This window comes from Schistocerca cancellata, chromosome 2, assembly GCF_023864275.1.
Source record: "Schistocerca cancellata isolate TAMUIC-IGC-003103 chromosome 2, iqSchCanc2.1, whole genome shotgun sequence".
Lineage (NCBI taxonomy): Eukaryota > Metazoa > Arthropoda > Insecta > Orthoptera > Acrididae > Schistocerca > Schistocerca cancellata.
This window is the reverse complement of record NC_064627.1, coordinates 768945529-768963670: the sequence shown is the minus strand read 5'-3', so window position 1 is coordinate 768963670 and position 18142 is coordinate 768945529. Positions and strand designations below refer to the sequence as shown.

Here is an 18142-nt window from a genome sequence, read left to right as displayed (position 1 = left end):
ATAAATGTGATGTTGGGTCGGCCCTCCGGCCCTACCTGCGACTGATCGAAGCAAGCTTCACAATTCCATGGTTATAAAATAATCGTATTATGAGGGGCTATCTAAAGTTTCTGTGATGTCTATTATTGGGGGGAGGGGACGGGGGGGGGGACGCATCTGTGATCCTAAGTTGATTTAAATACCGATAGTCACAAAAATCTGTAGGCCTTACGTGGTACATGAGCTTTTTTTTCTCATTCAGTTGCTACTGGTGCCACTCTTGGTCTGGTACTATCTTCTGTTTTCTCGCCATAGAGCTGTTGATTTATAAATTCTTTTGTCACCTGTTGGAGATGATGTGGAATATTCTTGTTCCTCCACCACTTCTACGTTAGCTATCAGTGCATTTCGTGTTAGCTCCACTTCCACTGAAACAAAATTATCGAGCCTAACTGGCACTATCCGGGTTCCGACAATCTACTGCATATATGATAAACTATAATGTACAGAACACTGTTCCTTGTCCAGTTCCTCATTTTCTGCCAAGGGTTCTACTATACACAAAATATTAACAGGCAGATCTGCTCCTAGAGCTAACCTGGCTAGGTTCCCTGCACCTTTCGGTATTTTATCCCGCAAGTTGATTCTAAGGGTCCGTGCACACAGTTTAGATTGCTTTCCCGACGTCTGGGGCATTCCTTGTGCCATTAGGTGTTTCTGGGAGTAACACATAAACAGGACAATGTCCAATCCAACTCTATTATGCACCAGTCCAGATCGACTTTAGTGTGATATATACTCAGAAAATCCCGTCCAAGTAGGACAACACAGCCATTGACAACTTAAGGACGTACACTACCTTATCAAAAGTATCTAGATCCCTAGTAATGGTGTTTAATAGGAATGTGTTCACCCTTCTCCTTTATGATGGTTTCCACTCTACTGGGGATGCTTTCAGTAAGGTGTGTGAATGTCTGTTGAGGAACGGCAGCTGATTCTTGCTCAAGAAGATAAAGATGTTGGACGCTGGAGTCGGGAGTGGAGACGACGTTCTAAATTATCCTTGGATTCAGGTAGGGACTGTGGACAGGTCAGTCAATTTCAGGACTGTTATTGGTACAAACCATTGCCTCACAGATACTCTTTATGAAAGGATGTATTGTCATGCATTTGCATGTAGCGTTTTCTTAAGTGCAGTAAGGGACCATATCCTAACCATTAAGAACACCCCTATACTGTAACACCACTTCCTTTGTACTTCATTCTTGGCACTACACATGATGGCAGGTAACGTTCTCCAGGCATTAGCCAAACCCAATCCCTTCCATCGGATTGTCACAGGCTATAGCATAATCCATCACATCAATTCACTTAGTAGTGGAGATGATCTTTGCACCACTCTCAAGGTTCACTGAGCATTGATGCACAAATGTGTGGCCTACGTGGATCTGCTCGACCACTGAACCCCGTTCTTTTCGAATCTTAGTGAACAGTCACTGTGCTAGCTGGACTGCTGGTAGCATTTTGGAACTCTCGAGTGATTCCTTCCGCTGATTTCTTGCGACTTTTTAACAACCATCCTCCACTAAGCTTGATGGCCCCCGTCCGTCATTACATGAGATCTGCATTGTCTCGGTTTAGCTGTGTTTGTTTCTTCGCGTTTCCACTTCATATTCACGTCTCCAACAGCCGATTTGGGCAACTTAAGATCCCTGATGAATTTGTTATTCAGGTGGTTTTCAATGAATACTTCACGATAGAAGTCAGTTCGCTCTCCTGACTGGACCATTCTCCTGTTACTGCTCTTCTACTGACAATACAATAGTTCAAAATGGTTCAAATGGCTCTGAGCACTATGGGACTTAACTGCTGAGGTGATCAGTCCCCTATAACTTAGAACCTAAGGACATCACACACATCCATGCCCGAGGCAGGATTCGAACCTGCGACCGTAGCGGTCGCGCGGTTCCAGACTGTAGCGCCTAGAACCGCTCGGCCACCCCAGTCGGCAATCCAATAGTCCTCACCTCTTTTTACACTGTAGGGGCCGCCTCTCGCGTCATGTGATTAAATCCGCATTAGATGGGGATGGCCGTTTATTTTTGATTGGATAGTGTAGTTCCACGCAAGCCCGGATGTCTTTCCCTCTCACTCGGAATGAATATTACCGCTACCTACACCATTTAGTGTACAACCAATACATCCCCGATGTTTAAGAGAACATATGATTACTTTACAAATGAGTTAATGTGTTAAATATTTGAAGTTAAGCGTACGAAAGATAAAAAAGTTTAGGGAAGATTTGAAATTACGCTTAACGTTTGTTGGATGTCGCCAAGTGCTCTCATTATGAAACACTGGATTAATGTAGTCTCCATTTTAAGCAAAAGCAAGTTTTGTAGCATCTTAATGGCTACGACGTCATATCCCTTGAACTGTTTGTCGCACAGTGATATAATTTTGCATTTACATTCAGTGATAAGCGTGGACACTGCAAAGTGCATTGAAATAGATTTAGTGGTAAAGAGATAATAAAACGTTATCCCTGATGCTAAATTTTTACTGCACGTCACTTTAAGCATAAGTTAGTCTTTCACGCACGTAAACGTTTTCGACGTCATAACTCCTGAACTGTGAATCGAACAATGATACAATTTTGGAGGTAGCTTCAGTGGTATGTGTGGATACTGTCTGCAAACTGTGTTGCGAATGGGTTCGGTGGTAAAGCAGTGTAAATTAAAGCGTCGTGTGTGACGCTGAAGTTTTATTGCATGAAAACCGAAAGTGTAGTAAGCGATAGACGCTTTTCCTTTCGTCATTTTGTGGGGCTTGTCAGCGAGAAAAAGTTCCTTAAATGTTTGAAATTATGTCTAAAGTTTGCTGGAAGTCGCTAAGTGCTCTCATTCTTATATACTGGATGAATAAAGTCTGGGCATTTGCGTGCCGTTAATCATACTGCCTCAAGATGCACACACATATTCTAAGTGGAGTACTTGTCTTCTTGTGTTAAACTTTTGACATCATTCTTAACGCGTAGATTATGACAGCATTTTAAATGTTTAAATTCAGTCAAAAACTAAGCTAAATATTTAAAATGAAGCTTTTTTGCCCCTGGAAGCTGTTCGATAGATAGCCTGCAACTGTTATTGGTTTCTGGGTTCTGGTATATAGTCGCTTAGTGATATACAAAAGGTTGGCTCACATTCTTTACACCAAGTACGTACACCCTGGCTTTCTCGTATACCTGCGATCCTGTATGCCGGAAAAATTTACAGACCTTTCCTCTTACATAGCTGGTGAAACAATAATCCTCCGCCGATTCCGCACACCGGTGTCCTGTGCTCACATTTACCATGAAATCCCGCAGTTGCCGCACCGTTTCTTACCTAGTGTAACGCCCTGGTACGAACTCTAATATGCGACCACCTTACCTGTGTTTGTGAAGACCTACGCTGACATTCGCATTGTGAGTGTGAAATTTGCTTGCACATACCACACTAAAGCTTTCTACAATTGTACTGAATATGACCAGGCTGACCACATCTGTAGCACATGGTCTCTGCATTAAAAATTACCTTCTTTTCTATAGTTCTGGTCACCACATCTATGTCTGCGAAAGCTGTCACTGTCACCACTGCTTTCGAAATTCTACTCGCGCTTTTCGGGAAATTTCATCTGGAAAACTCCTCCTTGATGGTGTTGTCGTTATATATCAGCTCGTAAGTATTAATGTTTACCTTCTTAATATGGTCAACAGAACTTCCTCTTGACTGTTTTTGTCTTTAAATTACCGTTGCAACAGTCCTTACTGCATGTCCTGGAAGGATCGAGCGTTTCGCAACTTCTCATGGCACATCACATTGCCCTAGCATCCCCTGTCGACTTTATTCCAGCCACGAACAATAATTTCTCATCATTCTATTCCTCCACCTTTGCAGCTAATTAATTATCTACAAAAGTCAAAATTTCCACTAGTGATTTGTCTGAAAAAGGAGTTACTAACGAGGGGCTTGGTATCTAGGACAGACAAGGAAAAGTTAGCAGAGGACTGTTCCCTTCTTCTCTTCTTGCCTTTAACATCTCTGATACCATGTGCAACACTAAACTGTCCTCTCACATTTGAGCGACATGATCTAGAAACTTGTCGATTGCCTCCTAAGATGAGACGTTCTTACCCGCAGCACCTGATGCCATTCGTCTGTCACTGCCATAATCACAAAATAAAAATACCACCAGGTACAGAAAAAGGAAAGGAAATTACTGAAGACCGTCATGATTTATTGCCAAGAGCCGCTGATAAAGTTTCTTTATTGAACAAAGAGTTTCGGTCCGTGGATCATCACTAGCTTCCAGTACACCAATTGAAATACCATACAAAAGGCTACAAGTATCGTTGAGCCACACAGGGCACGTCACCTCGGCAGGGCTTGAAAAAGGGGGTGGGGAGGGAGTTTCAAGAGGACTAGTAACTATTAGGATGAGTGCAGTTGCCGGCCTGTGTGGCCGAGCGGTTCTAGGCGCATCGGTCTGGAACTGCGCGACCGCTACGGTCGCAGGTTCGACCTGCCTCGGGCATGGATGTGTGTGATGTCCTTAGGTTAGTTAGGTTTAAGTAGTTCTAAGTTCTAGGGGACTGATGACCTCAGATGTTAAGTCCCATGGTGCTGAAACCATTTGATGAGTGCAGTTGCGGAGTTTACGTTTGCACCAAGTATCGGTTACGAGTAATAGTTTTTGTGTTGGACACAATAGAAGGTACAGTGCGAGTGAAGTCATTGTGGGAGTGTGAAGGCAGTTGACTGAATTTGCCTCTCAGACTTCACACTTTTGTGTGCGTTTACTGTGTGCTGTCCTTATAGTACCATGTGGTAGGTTGAAACTTGAAATTTAAATTAAAGAGTCTTAATTGCGTGAGGTTAAAGTTTTCCACTTCAGGGCAAATATATTCACAGAACTTTACCTGAACTAATTTTGATTGATTGTGTCGTGGTTTATGAATTTTAGTGGCTTTTCTATTTTAAAATAATACTACATACTGAAAAGTGTAGGATTCAAAAGAGAATTGTTAGCGATCTTCTACGAAGTGTGTTTCGTTACTTTATAGCGATAATTTTCAGAACATAATTGATTACTCCAAAATAGAAATTTCTATTTTATAAATTATCTAATATATAAGGAACTATCAGGCTCGTTTGCGGTAATGAAACCAACCTTTACCTAGGTTTCAGCCCAAATAATTGAGCCTTGTTCAGAAGATATACCTGAATCTATAATTTGTCTTAGAGGGCATGGTCTAGAAATAAAACTAAAACAGCCTGAATAGGCGTAATCACATTTTAAAAATGCGATTTTGTTTGGAGCTATTTAGGGAAATCAAGGAAAACACAAATCAGGATGACCGCACACGGATTTTAACCGTCGTCTTCCGGGCTGTGAGTCAAGTGTGCTCACAACTGCGTCACCTCACTCTGTTTGTATAAACAGGCTTGATGCGCAGTATCCTGGTGTTGTCTGATCGATTGTGTATGTTCATCATATATGACTGTGGAAAAAATTGTGTGTTTCAGTCACTCTTGTTCAAGCTAGGTCAATGTAGCCTGTGAATACTATACGTTGATTGTTAAAGTGCTTTTCTTTTTATTCTGCCATAGACAGCGAAGTACTATCATCTGTTCAAAAATGGTTCAAATGGCTCTGAGCACTATGGGACTTAACTGCTGAGGTCATCAGTCCCCTATAACTTAGAACTACTTAAACCTAACTAACGTAAGGACACCACACACATCCATGCCCGAGGCAGGATTCGAACCTGCGATCGTAGCGGTCGCGCGGTTCCAGACTGTAGCGCCTAGAACCGCTCGGCCACTCCGGCCGGCACTATTATCTGTGCGAGTTATTGACATGTAGTCACAACACATGCACGTCACCATATTACGTGATTTACTGGTGTAACAACCAGTTCGTTAAAACAGTATACATTGTCTATATGGCCAGGTGACTGTAATATTGAACTGTTCAGTTCTTTAAGACATTTTTGTGAAAATTTTGAACCATTATCAGTGTCGTAGTTATCTACGCTATTAAGTAATTTTGTTAAACACTTCGTTAACATCATTAAACTGTAGGTAGGAGCGCTGTTATTTTTTACAATACGTTGTATGCTGTGAAAATATTTCTGAAAATATTACTCAAAGTAATGGCTAAGACAGGAATAAGAAGATTCATGGTAGGAGTGAACAAAACGACGCCCAGTAAATATCCTAAGAGATCATTAGCGAGGTGAACAGTGGAATCGAATGTCTACAGAGCTGAAAGATACAGCAACAGTGCCGCAAGGATGTTAGCGGAAAATCAGCAGCCGCTTTAATTATAAATTATAATTAAAAAATAATTAAAAATTATAATTGAAAATAATTATAATACCTGATATTCGTGCCCAGTAGAACAACTATGAGAAATGTGGTGGTGAAAGCGGACAGCAAATTAAGAGTGGCGAGGAACTGCAGCAAGGAGGCTGGAGGCGCATGATGTTAATGATAGAGAGAGCATAGTGCAAGTAAGATAGTACTGGCCCCAGAATTAGATCCAGCCGTTGCCAATGCAAAAATCCAAGAGGGCTGACCAGTAGTCGTAGCTCGGGTCTCAGTAACAGGTAAAGCTTCGGTTAAAGTACCTTTGAAAAATGTATGATGAGTTAGTGCATTGTGGCAAGGAAAAGAGGTGAAAGGTTAGGCGTGGTGTTTGGGGGATAGAAAAATAGTGTAATGATGAGTACAAAGATGGGTGTGCTGCGCAAACATGGGCAGCTCCGTGTATCGTCGACTTCAAGCAAAATCACGCTGCACTACTAGGAAAGAGTTTCTGGGCTATAATAGCATTGTGAGAAAGAAAAAGGAAAGGAATTATGACTGAGTATGAACCACTGAAGAGCACATAGTTCATAAAGAAGAAGTAGACATGGAACGACATGACTATAATGGGCTGCAGTAGCAGAGCCTTAGAATTTTAGGAACATTCAACATGGATTCAAAGCAGAGAAAGAATTGAAAGAAAGAAAGGTGACAAATCATGACATACGAGGTATACATGTCCAGCATTAGTACATGGACAGAGATGCACTTGTCGAGGGAAGAAGAAAAGAGCGGAAGATGTACTAACTGACTGGAAGCTGTACAGTCTCTCATGGAGCGACATTGTGATAGGATATGTTCTACTATGGGGAAACAATGCGTCAAGTAGGGAATTGTGCACATAGATATTAATGCCAACAGGGATGTACCATGTAAATACACAAATTTTAATCGACACTTGCACGGAAATTAAATCCACGTCACAAGAATATAATAATTGTATTGAGTTTAAATATGGGTTAGTACGAATAGCCATCATTAAGTGTTGATGCTACTGGCACAAGTAGCAACCCAACACGAAATGAGACTTTTGATTCTATGACGATCAATGAAATGGACTTTAAACACGAATTTATGTTTGAACAGAATACCGGCATCATGTAAAGGAAAGACTGGCTGTTAAAAACCTATATGTAATTTAATGTAAGAAAAGGTTAAGTTGTATTCAAAGGCACAGAAGGCTGAAGTGAAATTTCGTGATAGGAAGTAAATCATACAAACTGACTCATTTAACAACGGCGCCAGGTAACGATTATATAGTAAATGGAGCTGGTTACCAGGTTAGAAACTTGAGTATTGTTAGCCTTTCCCATGAAGAGCCATGTCAAATTGTGAATTATGTTGAGGATTGGGGACATCACAAAAGATCAACGAGAAGATTTGTTTCGAATATTTATGTTTTCCAAATACGACAGATATCCATAATGGAGTTATAAGGGCATTAGATAATGCTCTTGGAGAAACTCTAAATTCGAAAATTAAAAGTCTAGTGATGATGTATTGTTGATGACGACATCATGGGGGATGACTGTGAGTTCCTAACTGATGTGTTACATGCTTTAAGACGAACCCGAATGCGTTAACGTAAAAAAGTGAGAGTTTATGAAGAGAGAATATTAATTTCTTGGCTGCACTGTGACAATTGAAAGTATCATAAAATCGATAAAAAATTTCTCTCCACTTAAAACCAAAAAGCAATTAAAAAATTTCATAGGTCTCTGTGGTTGTGTTCTGCGTGCTTTTGATAAAGAATTGGACTTTCGTCCGGAAAGATGAATGCCATAATGATTTTAATGTACTGAACACGGAATTGGTACAAAATAATATCTTACACCAACCAGGTAGGAACACATAAATCATATAATGCGGTAAAGTCTAAGTCGTCCTATGAATCGAAAAGGAAGGGGAGAAGGCTTGTGCACCACGGAGATATTTGTTACTGAAATTTCGAGAGAGTTCTTTCCAGGAAGAGTCGGATAATATATTACTTCGTCCCACATACAGCTCACGAAATGTCTACGACGAGAAAATTCGAGAAAGTAGAGCTAATACAGAGGTTTACCCATAGTCATTCTACCCACTCGACACTAACGAGTGGAACAGGCAAGGGGGGGATCAGTTTGCGGTACCAGAAGTGCTCTCCGCCGCACACTGCAGAGTACTGATGGATGTACATGTAGAAGGAGCATTGGAGCATCCCTTTTTGTATCCGCACTCTCTCTGAATGTCAACACAACAACACAGTACCTGAGAAGAAGTTCTTGGTGTTGTGTGTGGATGTACAAAAATTATATATTGTTTATGGAATATATAATGACTACCAAGATTAGCATTTGTCTTGAAAGACTGTAGATTATTATGTAAACTGAGTCCATCCGATCAGTCTATCATGTAACAAATTAATTTAGACATATGTCGAACGTACAGACAATGTAATAGCTGATGCATTTTCTCTTATCCCAGTAAAAGTTGATGCTAATCAAGAAAAATGATTTTGATAGGATATTCAAGTGGCTTTATTTTGAACCGATAGAAAGACAGAGGAGTGAGATCATTAGTAAAAAATTGAGGCACTATCAAGGACGATATGTGAATGAAGTTGTTTAACAGCAATTGTGATACCAAAAATACTGACAAATTGAGGAAATACCATAAAATCTATAGCAATTTTTTTATATTTGAGGAAAGATGCAAAGAAGGAACAGCGGCACGTGCGTTGGACCAAACAATAATTATTACTGTTTAGTGAACGGTTATTGTGGACTAAATTAATGCACAGCAAAACTTCCATAATCTGTGCCTTTTAATGAGGTTACATGCAGAGTCATGGATAGATTAAATTATTGTTAAATGAAAAGGTGAAAGTGAAGATAGTACCAGACATAGTCATATGCAAAGCATTAGGTCAAATAATGTCTTAGAGTTATTGGCAGTAGACTTACATCGTCCACAAGCCAAAGCATTGAGAAATTTTGAAAATGTCTTAGTTGCGTTAGACACATTTCAGAAAGTTCATGAAATTAAAAGCTTTTCAAAAGCTTCAACCAAGTCAGTTGTTTTTTTTTTAAATAAAAGACATGATAATAAAATAATATGTGAAAATAAGATAACCCGATATATATTTTGTGATAATGGGACACAATTCAGTTTATAGTTTCGGACAGGAGGATGCAAGAAGAGGTAGAAGTGAGGGTGCTTACCACCAAACAAGAAACTCAGTTATATGCTGTATGCATGTACCAGATGGGTTTTACAGAACATATCACCACGATGACCATTGGGTATGGGTTGGGTACATTACTGATTTCAAGAATATTTTGAATTATTTTATCCATAAATTCACAGGATTTACGCCTGAGAAAAGTATGTCAAATAAGAAGTCGGCATACTTGCAACAAGAAGATATTAACTCCCCACCTAAACAACAAATGGATATCAGTCAAGAGAAAGAATTATAACGAGAGTAGCTAAAGAAGAAAGCCAAGGCGGGAATTGATAAGACAATGAATTCGTGTTCGGGCGGGTATGGCAGCTCATATTCCTATGTAGCCATCCAGACTTGTGTTATCACGATTTCCACGAATCAAATAAATGCTGGGATTGTTCCTATCTTATAAAGACAATCTTTTTCCTTCGCCATTGTTATGCTCTTCCCCTAATGATCTCGTCGTCAAGTTGATTTTTAGAGTGCTTTGAAAACAGCGTTCCGGACACTAACGCTTGTTGACTGGTGTATCGAAAATTAGGTATCATATTTGGTATACGCAGTATAGTAGATTATTGTAGTATTGCGGTAGCACTGAATGGACTTCTGCATGCACATCTATATAATTACTCTGCAGTTCCCAACTAAGTGCCCGGCAGACGGTTCATGGAGCCTTCTTCAAGCTATTTCTCTCCAACAGCGCGCGGGAAAAACGAACATCTTTCCGTGCGAGCTCTGATTTGTCTTATATACAAGGGTCACTTCTCCCTATGTAGATGGGCGCCGACAAAGTATTTTCACATTCAGAGGAAAAAGTTGATAGCTGGAATTTTATGAGAATATCCTACCACAACGAAAAACGCCTTTGTTCTAATGATTTAATTCACGTATTATATCTGTGGCACACTATCCTCTATTTCGCAGAAACCAATCTGCACAGCATATTATTAATTTCTCCGTTTGAAACCAGATCCCGTATTTTTCCTTCTGATAGCTCTCCACGTGTTCACACAAAGGTGAGTAGATCCCATTTCAATCGCCTCGACAAATGTTTGGTCATACCAGAAGTCGAAACCAGCCTCTTCAAATCGCTCTCAGAGAAGTTGTCGCCTCAGTTACGAAGATGGACCTTCACAGTAAGAACAGAATCAGCAGTATATGTGGTGGTCTAATTTTGAGATAAAATGACTGAGAGGAGGGTTACGGGACGTGTCTCAAGTCATAGAGATTCTTGGAATCACACGTCCAGTATCGAGACCCGACGCTTTATCATAACCAGGAAGATGAAACTGATTCGGGAGAAGCAGCCTTCAAAATCTCCGTCAAGTCAGCCAGATTTTGGTTTTCGATTGTTACCCTGAATCACTGAAGAGAGAATTCAGGGTGATTCCCACTAATCCATGGCTTATTTTCTCGTCAGCCCGAGCTGGTGCTCTGATAACATCAGCATAAATGGCAGATGAATTTCTACCTACCTTAACATTTTCATATTTCAACACTTTCGGAAATCGATTAATAATTTGCGCTTACTGTTTCACTGGAGGAGGCTCAAAGTTCCCCTAAATCTTTGGTCTTCCTTAATGTGGCATCACGTAGGTTTTGTCAGCGACGATTTATTACTCCAGGGGTCCCATTTGAGCAGCCATGTCAATCAATGAAAAAACTATTACAGGATTATTTTCCAACATTTGACCGGATTAAAAATATCTTGTCAGGTAGGGACCAGAACACTGGTCTTTGGCAGGGAATTTACCACATAAGCTAGTGACACAAAGAAATTTAATCATACTTCTTAGCGTCAAAATCTGCATAAACCTATTTTTAGAGTAAACAATAGCTCCAAACTGTACACTGATGATGCTATTCTCACTAAGAAAGATACTAGATAAACAATTTCTTTAGAAAGACGGTTCATCATAACTTTTATCTAAATGGGACAAAAAGAGTAATATTAACATCTGTTTCTACGTAATAGTATCATTCAAATATCTAAGAGTATCTGCTTGAATCTATGTGGCATTGAAGTGACACAGTAAAGCTGTTTTGGGGAGTGGTAGACTACGTCTACTAAAGACTGCTGGGAAACTGCAGCTACCTCAAGGAAACTGCGTACAAAATCTCACGTTAGACTGACTCTTAAATGTTGTTTCATTGCCCCAGTCAAGAGAATATGGAGGATGCAATCGAATAAATCTAAGGATGCGCTGCTTAGTTTCACTAGCAAGTATTTTAGATAAAACGAAAGCATTGTCAGTGACATGAAACGAGAAACGTCCGAGCACGGATGATGTTTCGCTCAAGAAAAGCTGGTACCAATATCTGGAAACGCTCTTGCTGCTTTCGGATCAGTAATTTCTTTCTTAAGGGTCATGAAGATTAAGTGAGTAACGCTGAGATGCACCATAGGCAGAAGTAGTCATTGTTTTCCTCGTTACATTAGCGATGGTTCTGGAGATGTGAAAAAATTTTACTGAAAAAAGTACCTTCCAGCATGCTATGAAACTTGGCTTACATGAAAGCACAATTTGGATACAGATTTTCACAGACATGGAACGAAGCAAATTTGAGAAAATGTAGAGTTTCAGTAAGATATTTTTCTATGAATTGTGATTGCTTGTACTGTCTTTCGTTTTGCTTCAGTATAACAGTAAGTACCGTAGAAAAGATGATAATCAGACTCAGTTATTAGCAACAAAAAATGTTTTAAAGGACAAAAAGAGAGAAGATTCTACAAGTTAGAAGAACGACACACATTGTAAATTAATGCGTTAGGTACTAAGCGATTACTCATAACATGTCTCATAAAATGAAAGATTGGTAATGTGCGGTTTTTCGCTGCTGCTGGTGCGGTACAGAATATTAACGTAGGCGGAAAACTGCAGCTACTAAAGTACGTCGCTCTCACACAGCGTTCTAGCTGGCAACTCAATGAACAACGTTAATGGAGGCTTCCTCATTATAGCCTATAAACGATTGCTGTGGGTCTGTGAAAACAATTCAGGTTTTTGCAACTCATCGTTCTCCGTAGTTCGTTACGGCACAGAGAAAGGTTACGCAATTTGTGAACAGTGTGATGGTGACGTGGCTTGACTCTCGCATTTGTAGTCGTCTTTTTGGAGACGTCCTTCGTTTGATATTTCATTTAAATGATTTATTTAAAGTTAACGTGATGTTGCATCTCCTAAATATTATAAACAATGAGATTCTCAGCTGATGCTTATAACACTTTTCGCTACATCTCATATAATTTCAGACACTGCTCTTGTTTGACGGACCAAACAAAATATCGCAGTGATAAAACACTGGTATATTATTTGCAGCAGCTGGTTCCAAATCCCGAGACAGCAGTCCTGATAAACTTATCAGCCGTGTGTTTCAAGTGCATGCTAAGTTACACCCTTCTGTAAGGCAGTGGCTAATTCCTTCCCCGTACCTTGCTGAACGAGTGGGATAATTCTGCACGTAAGGAAATTAGTGCCGGGAGACGTGAAATTGAATAACGCCAAATAGCGTCTGACGCGAAATTCCTAAATTTACTTTTTTTCTAAATCATGATACTTAGGATTTAAGTTTTCTAGACACAACAGTGAATTTGTACGAGTGAAATAAGACATAAAAACACAGTAAAAATGAATATTACAATAACAGTGAACGGAGTGGATATTAATAAATGGCGAATATATTGTTCATTGGTTGAGAAAAGTCGGTGACGATGTGAATTATGTGGCACGAAACAACCTTAAGTGTCTTTCATCGTACTCTAATTAATGATGATAAGTGTAACGGTACCATCTAGGTGTTACATTACCATTGGGGAGCTACTTACATAAAGACGCTACGTCAACAACGTGCATCCTGTTACGCTGCTACCGACTGAAGGACTTGCACCAAGCTGTAACACATTATGATTTCAACATACATCACAAGAAAATGATGCTGTGAGGAGTGGGAGCTGTTCGTTTTAATTTCATGAATGATGCAGTTACTGAGTTTGGCAGTATGTATGTGTTATTAAATAACAAAATAAAAGTCGTGTCTTTTCCATTCACTTTTTTCATCCTACTGGCGCAACTTACCAGCCCCATAATAGTGCATGTTTGCTGTCTCAGCTGCTGTTCTTCATTTTCGTTAAGGTAGAGGGAAACAGTTTTCAAAAAGTTGCTACTAGGCTGTGATTGGTTGTTGCACTGTGAAGTACTTACAATTATAAATATCTGAGAACAGCTTAAATTTAGATAATAACAGTCATTAGACCAAGGAAAGCAGTGTAGTGTCCCTAAATCAGAAGGTGTCAGCCTCACATGGAGGTATATCTCCCTGATAGATGATGTTTCTGATGCTCTCTTAAAATTATTACGGCCGTTTCAGGTAGTTTTTGTAACGATTTCCTTAACGGTCAATGCTCAGATGAGCTTCTGTAGCATGTCTTCTGACCTTGGGGGCAAAGATGTGTTAAACTGTTGCAGGAAACACTAGTAATGTTGTTACTAATGATACGTGCCTGAAGTTATTATCTGGCCCATAAATTTTAGGTGTTGTCTTAATAATGTCTCCATGGTTCACTGTGTTTCATATAGAATAACGTTAGGGGACGTGTCAGATTGTCCGTCAATCGGCGTATTTCGTGTTTAAATACTGCTGTGTATTAGTTTGTTTTCAAATGCAGCTTTGCTGTCCGCTATCCTTGGCGTTTCTCCTTGAGAAACGATTGTTATAGTCTTACTTATGTGATCTAGTTGTTATTCTGTTGTACTGAATTTAAAAAAGTCGAAAGTTAACTGGGCTGAAATCTCGAATGCATACATTAATCAGTGGAGTCGAGAACTTTTTAGAAGTCGTCATATCTATTTGTCCAGTTTTCTATCGTGAGCATCTTATTTACAAAAGGCGATAGGTCAATTTATTTTAATTAAAATTTCCAGATGAGTGACTAATTACGTACCTACTGATAGATTACGATAGTGTGTCCGAACTGACTTGAACGTTGATCCTTGCTTTGACAGCAATGATCTGAGCATCTGAGCTATCCAGGCGTGGTTCACGAACGTTGCTCAAAGCTTTAATAGACAATTCGTTGCTCCTAAATCGACATCTTCGTCCTTAACGGTTTACATCTTCACAGTGGCAAAAGTATCAGTATATACAACGACTTGCAATTTCACCTCCCAAGTCATGCTAATCAATTGCAGTTACCCTGGCTCGAGAAATTTTGAATCTGAACCGATATAAAACTAATTTTATCTGCCTCTACGGAAATAATTGCGCAGGTAGGTGATTCGTTCTCGATGATAGAAAACTCTTTCAGAGCGTGAAGAACATCATTATATTACAGAATAAAGAACGTTGGAGAGTATTTGTGCTCTAAACACACAACTGGTATCACGCCGAAAATTGTCACGTCAGGTTCGTTTATGTGCAACTGACTAAACCACTTTGATCACGACATGACGCGTTTCGCCTGTATTTTTTGAAACGAATTATCGGCGGAGAGTTTGCAGCAGCTGTTCTGCTTAAAATATTTCGAATCATCATTAGACTAGCGGCAGTTCGAAAAACTGTAAGCAGAACAGAAGCCTTAAATCTAGGAAAGCGAGCACTCGTGTCAAGCAGCAGCTATAGACTGGCCATTGATGATGAATTTCAGAACATAAAGGCCAAACGCGAATGGCATGATAACAGTGGTTAAATTCTGTCGCACATAGACTGACCTAACGCCACAATCAACATAATATCGCATGCAACTCAGGACGACAGGGCAACAAAAGTTTAAGATGTTTCATAACTCGTAATCCGACCAATTATGTGACATTGGTGCTCCACTTAATAGCAATGCAGACGATGGCTTTGCTGCATTTCTCTGCCCTACGTCACCTGAACACAAATTTGTAATCTCGAGACAAAAGGAACAACTAGCTGCAAGGGAAGCACAATAAATGTATTGATATGTATTGGAATATTAAGTTTTTCGCCTACATGGTCTAGGTTTCAGTGAGAATCCCTAGGCTCCAACGTTTCGACGCCTTTGTTGCAGCGCTCTTCTGACGAAAACTCAACACTGCTCAGTGTAGCGCAAGGGCGCCCATTTTCGGAGACAAGGGGAGGTGGGGAGGGGGGCGCCCCATTCCCTTGTTCTCAGGGATAGGAAAAAATATGGTACAGTCAGGCAATTTTCTTTAAAGAAGATAATTACACAGGTTCTTAGGGTCGGAACTGTAAATTCTTATGGCTACTTACAAGTCGTCATTCGTCTTGCAAGATATTAAAATTATCCATATCACCGGGTCTAGCCCCCCCCCCCCCATAAACTATGATATTAGCGCCCTTGGCCAGGTGTGTTACAAAAGGCTTGAAAAATGCTCTCGTCAATTATTCTTGGCATGTATTTGTGGATAAGCCTCATACAAATTGTAGAAATAAAACCTTGAACTTAATAATTTGACGGAGAATGTTGCAGCTCTACTATCTGAGAAGTTGTGCTGTGTATGGCATTCCATGCCACGTAAAAGTACAATTGGTGCATTTTTCCAAATCGTGGGTGGTGGAAGGGGATGCAAGGAGAGTTGGCAAGACCTGGTCGGAACTAAGGGAATGGTCAAGACAGAGATGGACAGCGACTTTTCCTGGATGCGCTATACCCCTAGAAGGGCCAAAGCAATGAAGTAAGTCGGTCCTAATTGTTCCAAGTGCAAAAAAAGAGTATAATCCAAAAATGTCACGGTAGTTTTCGTTATAACACGGTTGACGTTAATTTCGAAGGTTTTGATACACCTGTCAGTCATCTGTCTATATATATGAAACCACTTAATGTGCCTGTTACTTACGTTAATCTGTTTGGATGAAGTGGAAGACAGAAGTAGTTTAGTCGTTTATCCTCTAGAAATTTATAGCCAAACGGAATTACATTTCAAGACACTGGATGCTGAAGTCAGTTGAACATATTATCACATCCACGTCATGTGCAATTACTCTTTTGTACTAGTCAATGTCTGCTAATATCTGGCACATAGGATATTGAGAAGCACTGCGCTTAATATTTTCCCCAGAATCTTATAGCCACTGCAGCTGACATGGTTAAATCGTAAATTCATTGTTAATTAATCACATAAGATTATGAAGCGTCCTTTCATGCGAATTGAGTATACAATAAAGATATTTGTTAAGATTGTATAATCAGCTAGAATTTAATATCGTACTAGATTCTGGTGTCGTATTCAGTGAATGGTATTTACAAATAATTAATTTTTAACTTCTTATTGAGCTTGTTTCAGTAAGACTGGTGAGATACTTCTTAGTAATGTGAAACTGTTTTCTTTGTTTTTTAAGGATAATGTTTAAGCCACATGTGGTTCGTGTGTTGTGGATGAAAATATCTGCTTAAAGAGCCGTGAGTAATTCTTATTTGCTTATGGAATGGGATCGTTAAGTTTTGATTCTACGGCTTAGGATAATGGTCAGATGTTCGGAACCTGAAGCTCCCATTTTTAAAAACGCTCGAACTCAAAATACCACATTTTCCTGGAGTTAAAGGACAGTTAGGAGTCTGCTGGTCGGTTTAGTAAGGATGAGGCTGATTATTCTGAAAGCTGAAGTCACCAGCGGATATCGGCGCGAGCGGGTCCCACCTGCTGAAGTTGGGCGATTGCCGGCGCGCCCACTGAGGATGACGCCACAAGTGGAGCCGGCGAGGGCGCCGGCGCCGGCGAAGCGGAGCACGCAGACGCGAGCAGCAGGCCGCAGCCGCACCACCACAACAATGCGCGAGCCATCACTGCCGCGGCGCGCCGCCCGCACCCAATTATATTGGGAGTGGGGAAAAACCCTGGCAGCCCGCGGCCTACCGTCACCGGAGGCGGGGCTCCCCTCCCGGGCCCCGCGCGCCCACCCGATTGTCCTAAGCCGGCGCTCACGACGAAAACTCGACAACGCGTTCTCGTGTAGCCACCCCTTCCACCGATGCTTTTCTTGTTTTGGTTGCGGACTCTCGTATTGGCAACTTGACAGCATTTGCTGACTTATCAGTTTATCGCCTTTCTTGGAAGGGTCGGGAGGTACTTCCTATGAAGTCCAGGAGTTATTTATGTACCGCGAGGGTTTTGAACTCGTAGCTAGTGCCTCGTTCTTCTTATTAGTTAAAAAAGTCAACATGATGTGCACGGAGGAAATTGAACTTCAGAATCTGAACGCCTCTTTGCAGCGTACTATATCAGTTTCTCAATTAGCATGCATGTGACTTCCTGGAATCGTTTCATAACTAGTCTCCACATAACAGAGTTAAAAGCAATTATCTACATAATAATAGTAGTTTTCCTGATCCGACGCATATCTTGCTTTAGGTTCTAGGCTTACAAGGAGCGATTATTTCACAAGACCTTTATTTACTTTTAAGAAAACAGGCAGATGCATTACAGAAATCAACCAAATATTTGTGTGTTCTCTCTTCCGGGAGACCTTCCGAGTGCAGTTCGGATGTCTTCGATGAGGGAGAAACTTTACGTCACAAATGCTTCGATCGAGACTCGCTGAATATTTCACGGGAACACACACCTCT

General features: G+C 40.4%; 1 protein-coding gene across 1 annotated transcript in view; it reads right to left on the bottom strand.

Moving 5' to 3' along the window:
* The window catches only part of LOC126158410 (bone morphogenetic protein 8B-like), a 151609-nt gene extending 134249 nt beyond the window's left edge, over positions 1 to 17360 (bottom strand). Inside the window, exon 1 of the mRNA XM_049916441.1 lies at positions 17217 to 17360. Within this exon, the coding sequence (XP_049772398.1) occupies positions 17217 to 17360 (144 nt within the window). The remainder of the gene's footprint in view (positions 1 to 17216) is intronic.
* Between the last annotated feature and the right edge of the window lie 782 nt (positions 17361 to 18142).